General features: G+C 43.6%; 1 protein-coding gene across 1 annotated transcript in view; it reads left to right on the forward strand.

The window, feature by feature from the left end:
- The window catches only part of SGPP2 (sphingosine-1-phosphate phosphatase 2), a 141,473-nt gene extending 129,112 nt beyond the window's left edge, over nucleotides 1-12,361 (forward strand). Inside the window, exon 5 of the mRNA XM_007966440.3 lies at nucleotides 11,549-12,361. Coding sequence (XP_007964631.2) covers nucleotides 11,549-12,100 — 552 coding nt within the window. The 3' untranslated portion in view covers nucleotides 12,101-12,361. The remainder of the gene's footprint in view (nucleotides 1-11,548) is intronic.
- The last annotated feature ends 17 nt before the right edge of the window (nucleotides 12,362-12,378 follow it).

Raw genomic sequence — 12,378 nt, forward strand, 5'->3', positions numbered from 1 at the left:
AACTAGTAAATATGTATAGACAATCTAATAAAGAAATATTACACAGAGATTTCTGGGTTATATACAAAACTAGTTATATGTCCTACAGGGTTACTGTCCTACAGGGCAACGAACTGTAACCTTTGTAGGTTTCATTTCCACCAAACTGAAATTATTTGCATTTCAGCCAGACAAAAATCTACCAGCTGAACTGTCATTTCGCTAAGTCTGAGGTCATTAATCAATAGTAAACAATAAGTTGAACAAAGTACTTTCCCTTTTATAATCCTGGAGTGGCCTTTGCCCCCATATGACATAGAAATCAGGTTTTACCTTCTGTCCATGTTTTGTATAATTTTTCTTAACACACTTATAGAAAACCATCTTCTGTTAAACTTCATATTTCAACTGAAGGTTTAAATATATTCACTTTCCAAGTGGACATGTATTCTAAAATTACAGAAGGTGCAAATTGACATACTTCTTTCTACCTCATGTAGTTAATCCTGAGCCTCAGTCAGTTTTCAGTCTTTTTCAAAGCCTTCTCTTTCCATACCTAGTGATTTTTAGTTCGAGACTTGTAATAATGCTAGGATACCTAAGGCGGCTCAGAGGACCATCATGGCATGGAAAGGACATGCTTTCAGTGACAGAGTGCCCACTCAAAGACCCATTCATATCAGGCGATTCTACTGCTTTTGCTCATACCATGTGGCAGGTAAATCAGCTTCCTGCTTTTGACTGATCCCTACGGACATTGATGTGCTTTCAATAGGAAATTAATATTTTTGAACTTATGCATTCACTTTTCTCTCCATACATATGCTAATTACATGTAGGTTTCCCTCTGTAATCATTTATATTCATATTCATGAATAATGTTGCCTCCTCCTTGTGATTTGGCTGCTATTGAATCTCATCTGCATTATTCTCAGAAATTGAATTCATTTGGAGCTAGCATAGAAAAGAATAAATATTCTGTTAACTAGGAAACATTGACCGACCTATGACTAAAAGTTTGGTTTGTTTCCGTTTGTTTTAATGTCAGTGTCTGCTTGCATTCAAAGCATTCGCAGCATCTGCAAAGAAGTGGGTCTTGGCTTTTACTCTGCTCCCGGCTTCAGCTCGCTCTGTGAAGGCAGCCAAGGGCAGAGAAGGCCCTTCACATTCTCAGCAGGGGACCTGGCAGAGGGGAAGATGCCAGAATCATAGAGTTCTCGGCATAAATAGTTTCAAGATCTGAATGCATTCTTTCCTAACAATTGACTGAATGGGTTTGTTCTCTCCCCTTCTTTCTCACTAGCTAACCTTGTGTTGTGTTGGCCTGTTCAATAGCATTCTTCAGGGAAGATGTTTGGAGATAGAATGGGAATTTGTCGCAGTAAACTGCATATGGGAATGTGATGTAGGGTCAGAATTAGTAAATGCTGGGAGTTTTCATGTTTAGGGTCTGCTGTTGAGATACCCAGAGATGTCTACCAAAAAAAGGAGTGTTTCGGTTTGGATAAGAATGAAAACACTCTATTTTATGGGTTTATATAAGCATTTACTTTTAAAATTTGTTCTGATGCTTGGGGTAGCTCTATTAGCATTCTTTTCTACACACTGGAGCTTGTCTGCCTCTATTATCGTTTCCTGTAATGAGATATAATAAAGCTCAAGCTTTTACCTAAATATCAAGTTTTATAACAGAAAATGAGAATAGGTTAAAAAATCAAAGGGATTTAGAACTTTTTGCATTTGAATGTTGGAAAATGTTAGTTTTGTGTAACGATTCTTTTTTTTCCAAATAATTTAAAAGGCTTATACATATAAACCTTGGATGGTAAACTGAATTAAAGGTTGACTGTATTTCAGACAATGCGATCCATAGGGTAAGGCTGGAAACACATCTTGTATGTTTTTGTTTTTGTTTTTGTTTTTTGAGACGGGGTCTCACTGTGTCGCCCAGTCTGGAGTACAGTGGCGCAATCTCAGCTTATTGTAACCTCTGCCTCCCAAGTTGAAGCGATTCCCCTGCCTCAGCTTCCTGAGTATCTGGGACTAAAGGCACACACCACCACGTCCGGCTAACTTTTTGTATTTTTTAATGGAGACCGGGTTTCACCATATTGGTCAGACTGGTCCCTAACTCCTGACCTTGTGATCCGCCCGCCTTGGCCTTCCAAAATGCTGGAATTACAGGCGTGAGCCACCATGCTTGGCCTGTATGCCTTTATTTTAAAAGTTACATGGATCACAGAGGAATGGTATGTTGATTATTATATAGATCCTTAGGGGTATTTCATTTTTTTGGCATGATATGAAAATTATAAACAATCATTTCTACTTTAGTCTGTTTTGAAACATTCTGATTTTCACATTCTGATTTTTTTCTCCTTGATTTCATTGTATTATAATAAAAGTAACAAGTATTGACTAGAAAATCTGGAAGATCCTGGAGTGTAGAGAAGATAATAGTCATCTGTAATGTCACAACACAGAGAAGAAATGACTCTTAACATTTTTATTTCCTTCTGACATTTTATCCATGCTTACAAGTATATACTTATATAAAATTAGGATCATCCTTTCTGTAAAGCTTGTATTCTGTTTAAAACACCTCACTTATGGTTACTTTGAAACTATAGAAAATGAGGTTGCAGAAATTTGTCTTTTCAAATGGAAAATGTTCCTGCTATATTATTAAATAAGAAAACAGCACAACATGGTTTTTATCTCATTTTTGGTGTAAGCAGCATAATATGCTTGATTTATCGTTCTAGATTCTTTCTTTTTATGATGCATGTTCCATACTTTATGCATTTTTGCTTGTTTCTGATGTTTCTGTAATGCAGCATGTGTTACTTTTTGGATTTAAATGGCATGAGCTGAAATAACCCAACAAGAATCATCCCTGTATGTAAACTTCATGAGCAGCCTTATTATCGTCTCTGGTTATTTTCTTAGAATCAGTTCCTAGGAGTGGAATCGCTGGGTCTCGGTGTTTGAATATGCTGTACATTTTGTATACTTTGTAGTCTAGTTATATTTCTCTATGGGAAGGAGATTTACATTTGTTCTTTGCAAAGTAAAGAATATTTATTCTCACCATTTTTGCTCTTGTATCTTTCCCTTATCATGCCTTTTGCACCATTCTCTTTACCTGTCTTCCATGTATTTCATATGTTCCCTATCAACCATCTGCACTCTTTCCTCTTCTCCCCATCTCTCAAATCTACCTGTTCAGGACAATTATCCCCATTTTTTGCCCTCTGTTACATGGTCATCTGCCCTATAGCTTGCCTTTGCTGTCCTGTAGAACCATGAACTGTTTTCCCTCTGGCCTCACATATTGTGCCAAGCACTGTGTGGCTCCAAAGAAGTCACCTCCTAACTTTGAATATGCAAAAAAATAAAAACAACAGATTCAGTTCAAAGACAGATATTTTGTGAGCTTTCATAGTTTCTCTGAATTTAGTAGCTTAAAAAAAAACTAATATAAAAGGTTGTTTTCAAATTTTCAAGTATTTATTGTCTTTATTTTTAGAAACTGTTGGGAATAATTTTTATTATAAGAAATTTAGAGACTGATATTAGAAAGCTCATTAGCTAGAGTCCAAGCATTTTCCTTACAAAAATACCTATGTGTCTTTATTACAATGTCACCTGTATGGCTGAAAATCTCACCAACAGCCATATTGACTAAAATTACTTTTGCCTCAAATGCTGGGGCTATGAACCATAATAGTCTAGTCTCCTGATGCATTGAAGATGAACAGAATTCATTTATAAAAAATATTCCAACCAGATGTCTGAGAATTTGGTTATAAATCAGCAATTACAAAGGAAGACAGAGGAAAGGAAGACAGATTTTTATTTATATATTGAAACAATGGGTACTAAGTATTATAGATAATTGGGATAAGGGAAAGGCATTCCATTCTTATGCCTTTGGATCCTCATGGTTTACCTCCCACTTTTGAGTGAGAACATAAAATGTTTGGTTTTCCATTCCTGAGTTACTTCACGTAGAATACTAGTCTCCAATGTCATCCAGGGTGCTGTGAGTGCCATTAATTCATTTGTTTTTATGGCTGAGTAGTATTTCATTGTATATATCCCACAGTTTCTTTATCCATTAGTTGACTGATGGGCATTTGGGTTGGTTCCACATTTTTGCAATTGCGAATTGTGCTGCTATAGATATGAGTATGCAAATATCTTTTTCGTATAATGACTTCTTTTCCTCTGGGTAGATACCTAGTAGTGGGATCGAATGGTAGTTCTACTTTTACTTCTTTAAGGAATCTCCACACTGTTTTCCATAGTGGTTGTACTAGTTTACATTCCCACCAGCAGTGTAGAAGTGTTTCCTGTTCATCGCATCCAAGCCAACATCTATTATTTTTTAATTTTTTGATTATGGCCATTTTTGCAGGAATAAGGTGGTATTGCATTATGGTTTTGAATGACACAAAGGACTCTGGGGACTTGGGGAAAGGATGAGAAGAGGGTGAGAGATAAAAGACTACAAATTGGGTGCAATGTATACTGCTCGGGTGATAGGTGCACCAAAATCTCACAAATCATCACTAAAGAATTACTCAAGCTGGGCGTGGTGGCTCACATCTGTAATCCTGGCCGTTTGGGAGGCCGAGGTGGGCGGATCACCTGAGGTCAGGAGTTTGAGACCAGCCTGACCAACATGGAGAAACCCTGTCTCTACTAAAAATACAAAATTAGCCGGGCATGGTGGTGCATTCCTGTACTCCCAGCTACTCAGGAGGCTGAGGCAGGAGAATCACTTGAACCTGGGAGGCGGAGGTTGTGGTGAGCTGAGATCACACCATTGCACTCTAGCCTGGGCAACAAGAGCGAAACTCCGTCTCAAACAAACAAAAAAAGAACTTACTCATGTAACCAACCACCACCTGTTCCCCAATAACCTATGGAAATAAAACATTTAAAAAAGACAAAGAGAAAGGCATTCCAGTGTCCCAATTCCTGTAACTCAATGTCTGCTATGTGTTAGGCACTAGGCTAGGAGCTTTGTGGAATAACGCAAAGACCCCGACCTTGCTGATCAGACCCTATAATCAACTTAGTGGAAAGGCAGGCAACACACAGCAACAGCAAAAGGCAATGCAAGGAAGGGCTTTTGTAGTTACATTCAGCAAGTGCCTTCACATTTGGTTCAGGGAGAAAGCAAGAGAAAGGTTGGTTCCAACTGTGTTAATACATGAAGATATTTTGGAAAGGAAGTAGCTTTTAAATTTAGCCTTAGAAGCACCAATAAGACCTTGATGGAGGTGGTTAAAGTGTGCTGTACATAAAACAAATGCAAAATTTTGACCCTAAAATTGTATTAGGCATATTTGGGAAAAGCAAATAGACCTATGTGAGTGGGGCAGAAAGTTCAAATGGGAAAGTGGGAGAAAACCTGGAATGACAGGATTAATGAAACCCATGTCATGGAAGACTTTGTAAACCTCTATGCTAGTATTTCCAGGTTTTCTGTTTAGACTCATGACATCAGAATTACCTTGTGGTGTTAAAATGTAGACTCCTGGGCCACACTTCTGATCACAGTCAGAGGGCAGTACCCTGAATCTGCATTTTAACCATCTTCCTAGGAGATTCCAATGCACACTAAACTCTGAGAACATTTGCCATTGAAATGACCATCAGGGCAGTGTGGCCTAGGGGTATGAGGAAGAAAGGATTCGTCCCTTTGGAGGTCCCTCTGCCAGGGAAGTCTCAAAGCGGCATTATTTAGCTCTGTGCGTTATAAATTTAGGTAAAATGACTTTTTATCTTCCAGGCTTCATTAGGGTACAGATTTGAGTCCAGTGGAGCTGCCTGGGAGACGATCTGAGTGGGAGAATCTTCTGTCCCCCACAAGAGAGGAGAGACCTGTTTGCAGTGTGAAGCTCATTCACCTGGCTCTCCTCCTTCCCTTTAATGCCTTTAAAACCACACAAACAAAATGCCCTCAGAGCTTCGGGAGTGAGATTTTATCACACTATCCTGTGTGGAGGACACAGTGAGGGTCCTGAGATCCCACTCATGTGAAGTTGAAAGGCAGATACTGTTTGGAAGAGGAGAGACTGAATTTTATCTTACTTTTTAAAAAGAGGTACTGTATTCACAGGATACAAAATTCAAAAGGTACACAGGGCATCCTGTGAAAAGTCTCCTCCTGACTGTCCCCAGTCATCCAAGTAGCACCTCTGTGTATTTAGGTGAAAGGGTATCTCTGTACCTGCCCAGCATTTAAAAACGGAAATGGTAATATACTGTATGCACTGTTCTGCACCTTGCTTTTTAAAATTTCTTGTCAGAGCTTCCTCGTTCTTTTTGCAGCGGCGTAGTATTCCAGTGCGTGGCTGTATCATAGTAAAATTTAGTCCTCTATAGATGGAACTTGGGTTATTTCCAGTGTGTTTCTATTACAAACAATACTACAACAGATACCTTGTAAGTATCTCCTTTGAAACGTGAGCAGTTATATCTCTAAGGTCAAGTCCCAGAATGAGATTGTTGGGCTGGAGGATAAATGAATGTGTAATTTTTAAAGCTATTGACAGGCTCCTCCCCATAAATGTTATACCATTTTGCATTCATATGATTAATGAAAAAGAGTCCCTCTCAGTTCACCCCTACAGTTTCATTAACAGAATGTTAAACCTCTGCATCTCTGTCAGCAGGGACAGGCGAGGAGTCCATTCTCTGCATGGTTTGTGTGGGAAGGTGGAGGAGGGAGCAGCTATACTGGGAACCTCGCCAGGGGTCCAGAGCCTGCTTTGCAGACAGCGGTGGGCATTCAGTGGCAACAAAAGAGCCCACTAGCTTTTTAGTTTTTGTTTACGTGTCTGAAATCTATTTTGAAATTTTAATTTAAAAATTAACAGTAGAATTGACTTTATGTTTGGCATAAAGTTCCATGAATGTTAATACATGTATTGATCTGAGTGACCCCCACTAAAATAAGGAACAGCTGCATCATCCTCAAACCTCCCTCCTCCCATCCCTTTGGAGTCACAACCTCCCCCCACCCCGAAACCCCTAGGCAACTGCTGATCAATTCTCCATCACTATGGTTTTTATCTTTTCGAGAATGTTATCTAAATAGAACCACACAGTATGTATCCCTTGGAGCTTGACTTCTTCGGTTCGGCATAATTTCCTGGAGGTTTCATCCAAGCTGTTGCACACATCAGTAGTGTGTTGCTTTTTACTGCTGAGAAGTATCACAGTTGATTTACCCGTTCACCCATTCAGGGCATTGGAGTTGTTTCCAGTTTGGGCTGATTATTAAAAAAACTGCTATAAGCATGCACGTACCATTATTTGTGGGAACATAAGTTTTAGTTTCTCCCCTAGTATAATTTTCATACTTTATTATGAGTAAGCTTAGGGATATTTTCGTACATTTAAGAGACATTTATATTTCCTTTTCTGTTATCTGCTCATTTCTTTTATCCATTTTTCTTTTTGGTGGTTGTTGATTTTTATTTTAGAAAACTTGGTTTAAGGGAGATGACAGGACATCCAGATGGAAATGTTTAGCATTCAATTAAAAATTGTGGGCCTCAATTTTGAGAGAGAGGCTCAAAGATGTGGATTTGAGAGGCACACTGATAGGGAATGGAGAGACGAAGCCAGGGAGCTATGTGAACTCGAGAGAAACATGCAAGGCTTGAAGACAGAATCTGTACAAATGCCCATGTTTAGGATGTGGAAAGAGGAAGAGGTAAAGGAAGAAATCGAGAAAGAACTTCTTAGAGGTCACAGAAGATTCGGGCTATTTTAGGGTAACATTAATAAAAGCTGAATTTTAAAGGTCTGATAAGTAAAGGGTTTAAATCCCAGAGCACAACGTCAAGAGAGAAACAGAGCATCTGTCTCCAAGAATTCCAAATAACAGGCCTACAGTTCATCCTGATTGTTGTAGCAAGGTCACAAGATTACCCCTGCACTATTCATTATGAAAGGAATTCAGTGCGTTGATTGGCCTACCTATGTCATGTGCTTCGACTCCATAATTTCCCGGAACCTCATGGATTCCGGGGCTGTTGGAAGACTTAGATGCTGAAGAAACAGCCAATGAATGTCCAGTGAGTGGCCTTTGAGAGTGGCGTATCATCTGAGTGCAGGAGCTTAGAAGCAGCTGCACATCAAGTTGAGAGACTGGAGGCAACATGTGTAGAAAACTCAAAGAGTTTGGCTCAATTTTGGTAACCAGGAAGCCTAAATGAAGGATTTGTTTTCCCCCAAATTAAGGCAATATCAGTGCATATTCATACACCCAAGAAAAGACACCACAGGGAGGGAGGCTGCAGAGATGGTGAAGCCTGAGGCGATAGTGGAGGGGAACTGAAGTGCGCACTGGTGAAGCCCTGGAGCCAGGTGCAGGCGGTGAGGACACTCAACTCTTCCTCTGAGGCAGTCAGTCTCTCTCGTCCACCCTCACTCCTTCCCATCCACTATCACTCTCCCCCATCCACTCTCACTTCCCCCAGACCCTCACTTCTCCCCTGACCACCCTCACTCCTCCCTCCCTTACTCCTCGCCTACCACCCTCACTCCTCCTCCATCCACCCTCACTCCTCCCCATCCACCCTCACTCCTCCCTCCCTCGTCCCCGTCTATCACCCTCACTCCTTGCCCATCCAGCCTCACTCCTCCCCCATCCACCCTCACTCCTCCCCATCCACCCTCACTCCTCCCCATCCACCCTCACTCCTCACCCATCCACCCTCACTCCTCCCTCCCTCACTCCCCATCTATCACCCTCACTCCTCGCCCATCCAGCCTCACTCCTCCCCTATCCACCCTCACTCCTCCCCATCCACCCTCACTTCTCACCCATCCACCCTCACTCCTCCCTCATCCACCCTCACTCCTCCCTCCCTCACTCCTCGTCTATCACCCTCACTCCTCACCCATCCACCCTCACTCCTCCCTCCCTCACTCCTCGTCTATCACCCTCACTCCTCACCCATCCACCCTCACTCCTCACCCATCCACCCTCACTCCTCCCCATCCACCCTCACTCCTCACCATCCACCCTCACTCCTCCCCCATCCACCCTCACTCCTCCCTCATCCACCCTCACTCCTCCCTCCCTCACTCCCCATCTATCACCCTCACTCCTTGCCCATCCAGCCTCACTCCTCCCCATCCACCCTCACTCCTCCCCATCCACCCTCACTTCTCACCCATCCACCCTCACTCCTCCCTCATCCACCCTCACTCCTCCCCATCCACCCTCACTCCTCCCTCATCCACCCTCACTCCTCCCATCCACCCTCACTCCTCCCCATCCACCCTCACTCCTCCCCATCCACCCTCACTCCTCCCCCATCCACCCTCACTCCTCCCTCCCTCACTCCTCGTCTATCACCCTCACTCCTCACCCATCCACCCTCACTCCTCCCCATCCACCCTCACTCCCTCCCTCATCCACCCTCACTCCTCGCCCATCCACCCTCACTCCTCCCCATCCACCCTCACTCCTCCCTCATCCACCCTCACTCCTCCCTCATCCACCCTCACTCCTCCCTCCCTCACTCGTCTATCACCCTCACTCCTCGCCCATCCACCCTCACTCCTCCCCATCCACCCTCACTCCTCCCCATCCACCCTCACTCCTCCCCCATCCACCCTCACTCTTCGCCCATCCACCCTCACTCCTCCCCATCCACCCTCACTCATCCCTCATCCACCCTCACTCCTCCCTCATCCACCCTCACTCATCCCTCCCTCACTCGTCTATCACCCTCACTCCTCGCCCATCCACCCTCACTCCTCCCCATCCACCCTCACTCCTCCCCCATCCACCCTCACTCCTCCCCCATCCACCCTCACTCCTCCCCATCCACCCTCACTCCTCCCCCATCCACCCTCACTCCTCCCCATCCACCCTCACTCCTCCCCCATCCACCCTCACTCCTCCCCATCCACCCTCACTCCTTCCCCATCCACCCTCACTCCTCCCCATCCACTCTCTCCTCCCCCATCCACCCTTACTCCTCCCCTATCCACCCTCACTCCTCCCCCCTCACTCCTTCCCCATCCACCCTCACTCCTCCCCCCCTCACTCCTTCCCCATCCACCCTCACTCCTCCCCCTTCACCCTCACTCCTTCCCCATCCACCCTTAGTTCTCCCACATCTACCCTGACTCCTCCCTGACCCTGTCCACCCTCCCCACTGAGGTCAGACAATCTTTTTAAAGTGAAAACCCAGTCATGTTGCTACCCAGTGAGAGCTACTTCAGGGCCTCAGGCTGCTCCCAGGATGTAGTACTCATGGCACGGGTTGGACTTTAGGGCCCTGTGTGAAGTGGCTCCTGCCTGTGTTCACTCTCTCCTCTCCAGCCCCCAGGGACCATCAAGATCCCTAGTCAACCTCTTTCCCTCTGAAATAATGGTAACTCCCTGTCTCTTTACCAGACCATGAGGTCCAGGACAGGTGGGGATGGTGTGTGTTTGGTTCACCTGGATCCTCTAGCACTGTGCTTGGCAAACAGTAGGCACTCATACATGGCCACTGTATGAAGGATAGATGGATGGATACCCACTAATCTGTGAAACTTGCTGTTGCCTTAGTGATTATTTCTAAGATCTAATTCTCACCCATTGTTTATCCGAATCAGATGTCATTGTATCAGACACTAAACAAGAGAAATAAATAATGAAGTTATTAGAAAAAGCAAGACCAAGCCTTAGAATTCTATTATACATATAGGAAAAAAAGAATATATGGAAACATGCAAACTTAGGGAAAGTGCTTAACTCTAGGTATTGAAACTAAAAATCAATTAATTATATTGTGCAAAGAGAAGACTAAGGAAAGAGGGACATGTGGGACATCAAGGAGTTAAAGATATTTTAAGCAGGAAAGGAAGGGAGGAGGCAATGGAAGAAAGCAAGCTAGTGTTCTAGAGAATGGGATTAATTAAATAAAGCATGGTACAACTGCTCAACGAAATTGTATGCACACTGTTTGAAATCCTGTCTCTGAAGGCGGGGTAGTAGTGCCAAGGCTGATGCAGAAGAATTTTGGTGCTACCACATCCAAATGTCTCCTCAAACCACCCCAAAGGAACATGTCCTCTACATAACAATGATGTGCTTGCTGTGTACATTTGGCTCCCCCAGACGCCAGCCTCCCCCTTCAGCCAGCCTGCAGCCCAACCCCCACCTGCCAGGAAGGGATGGTGACACCTCCGTGAAGATGGTGACAGTATTTGTGATAGAAGTGTTACAATACTAGATTTATATAAGTTTGAAGGACAATGAGATTACAGTTATTCATTAAGAAAACAAATACAGAATTTATTCCAAATGGTAAAAAAGGTGAAAGAAGATACGTAACATGAGTAGTATGGTTGCTGGGAGCATTTTTTCCCATTTTCACTTCAAATTTTTACAACTTTACACTTTCTTTGAACATGTACTGTAAAATAAAACAATGCAAAAATTGTGTTTTAAATATCAAACTAACCATATTTGACTCAAATTATACCTGTATACAAGGAAACACTCAATGGTTCACACTGTTCTTTTCTCTCCTTCCCAAAGGATGTGCTGGGTGGCGTCCTGATCACCGCACTCCTCATCGTCCTCACCTACCCTGCCTGGACCTTCATTGACCGCCTGGACTCAGCCAGCCCCCTCTTCCCCGTGTGTGTCATAGTTGTGCCGTTCTTCCTGTGTTACAATTACCCTGTTTCTGATTACTACAGCCCAACCCGGGCGGACACCACCACCATTCTGGCTGCTGGGGCTGGAGTGACCATAGGATTCTGGATCAACCATTCCTTCCAGCTTGTATCCCAGCCAGCTGAACCTCTCCCTGTCATTCAGAACATCCCACCGCTCACCACCGACATGTTCGTTTTGGGTCTGACCAAATTTGCAGTGGGAATTGTGTTGATCCTCTTGGTTCGTCAGCTTGTACAAAACCTCTCGCTGCAAGTGCTATACTCATGGTTCAAGGTGGTCACCAGGAACAAGGAGGCCAGGCGGAGACTGGAGATTGAAGTGCCTTACAAGTTTGTTACCTACACATCTGTTGGCATCTGCGCTACAACCTTTGTGCCAATGCTGCACAGGTTTCTGGGATTACCCTGAGTCTCAAACAGTTGGAAACTAGCCCACTGGACATGAGAGCCAAGACATAGGAAAGTTATTGGTAGGCAAATCTTGACAACTTATTTTTCTTTAACAAACAAACAAAAAAAAGTCATACGGCTGTCTTGCTACTACCAGATAAATGATGCTGCTATGTGAAAGGAAAAACTCTCATAGCGGTCATCAGTCTGTAACGGTTATGCTACAGCTGAACCCAGGCTAAAATCCATAATCGAGATCTTTAAAGGCACACCCCCACCCCAGCCCCTGCTCCTCTT

This window comes from Chlorocebus sabaeus, chromosome 10 (genome assembly GCF_047675955.1).
Source record: "Chlorocebus sabaeus isolate Y175 chromosome 10, mChlSab1.0.hap1, whole genome shotgun sequence".
NCBI lineage: Eukaryota > Metazoa > Chordata > Mammalia > Primates > Cercopithecidae > Chlorocebus > Chlorocebus sabaeus.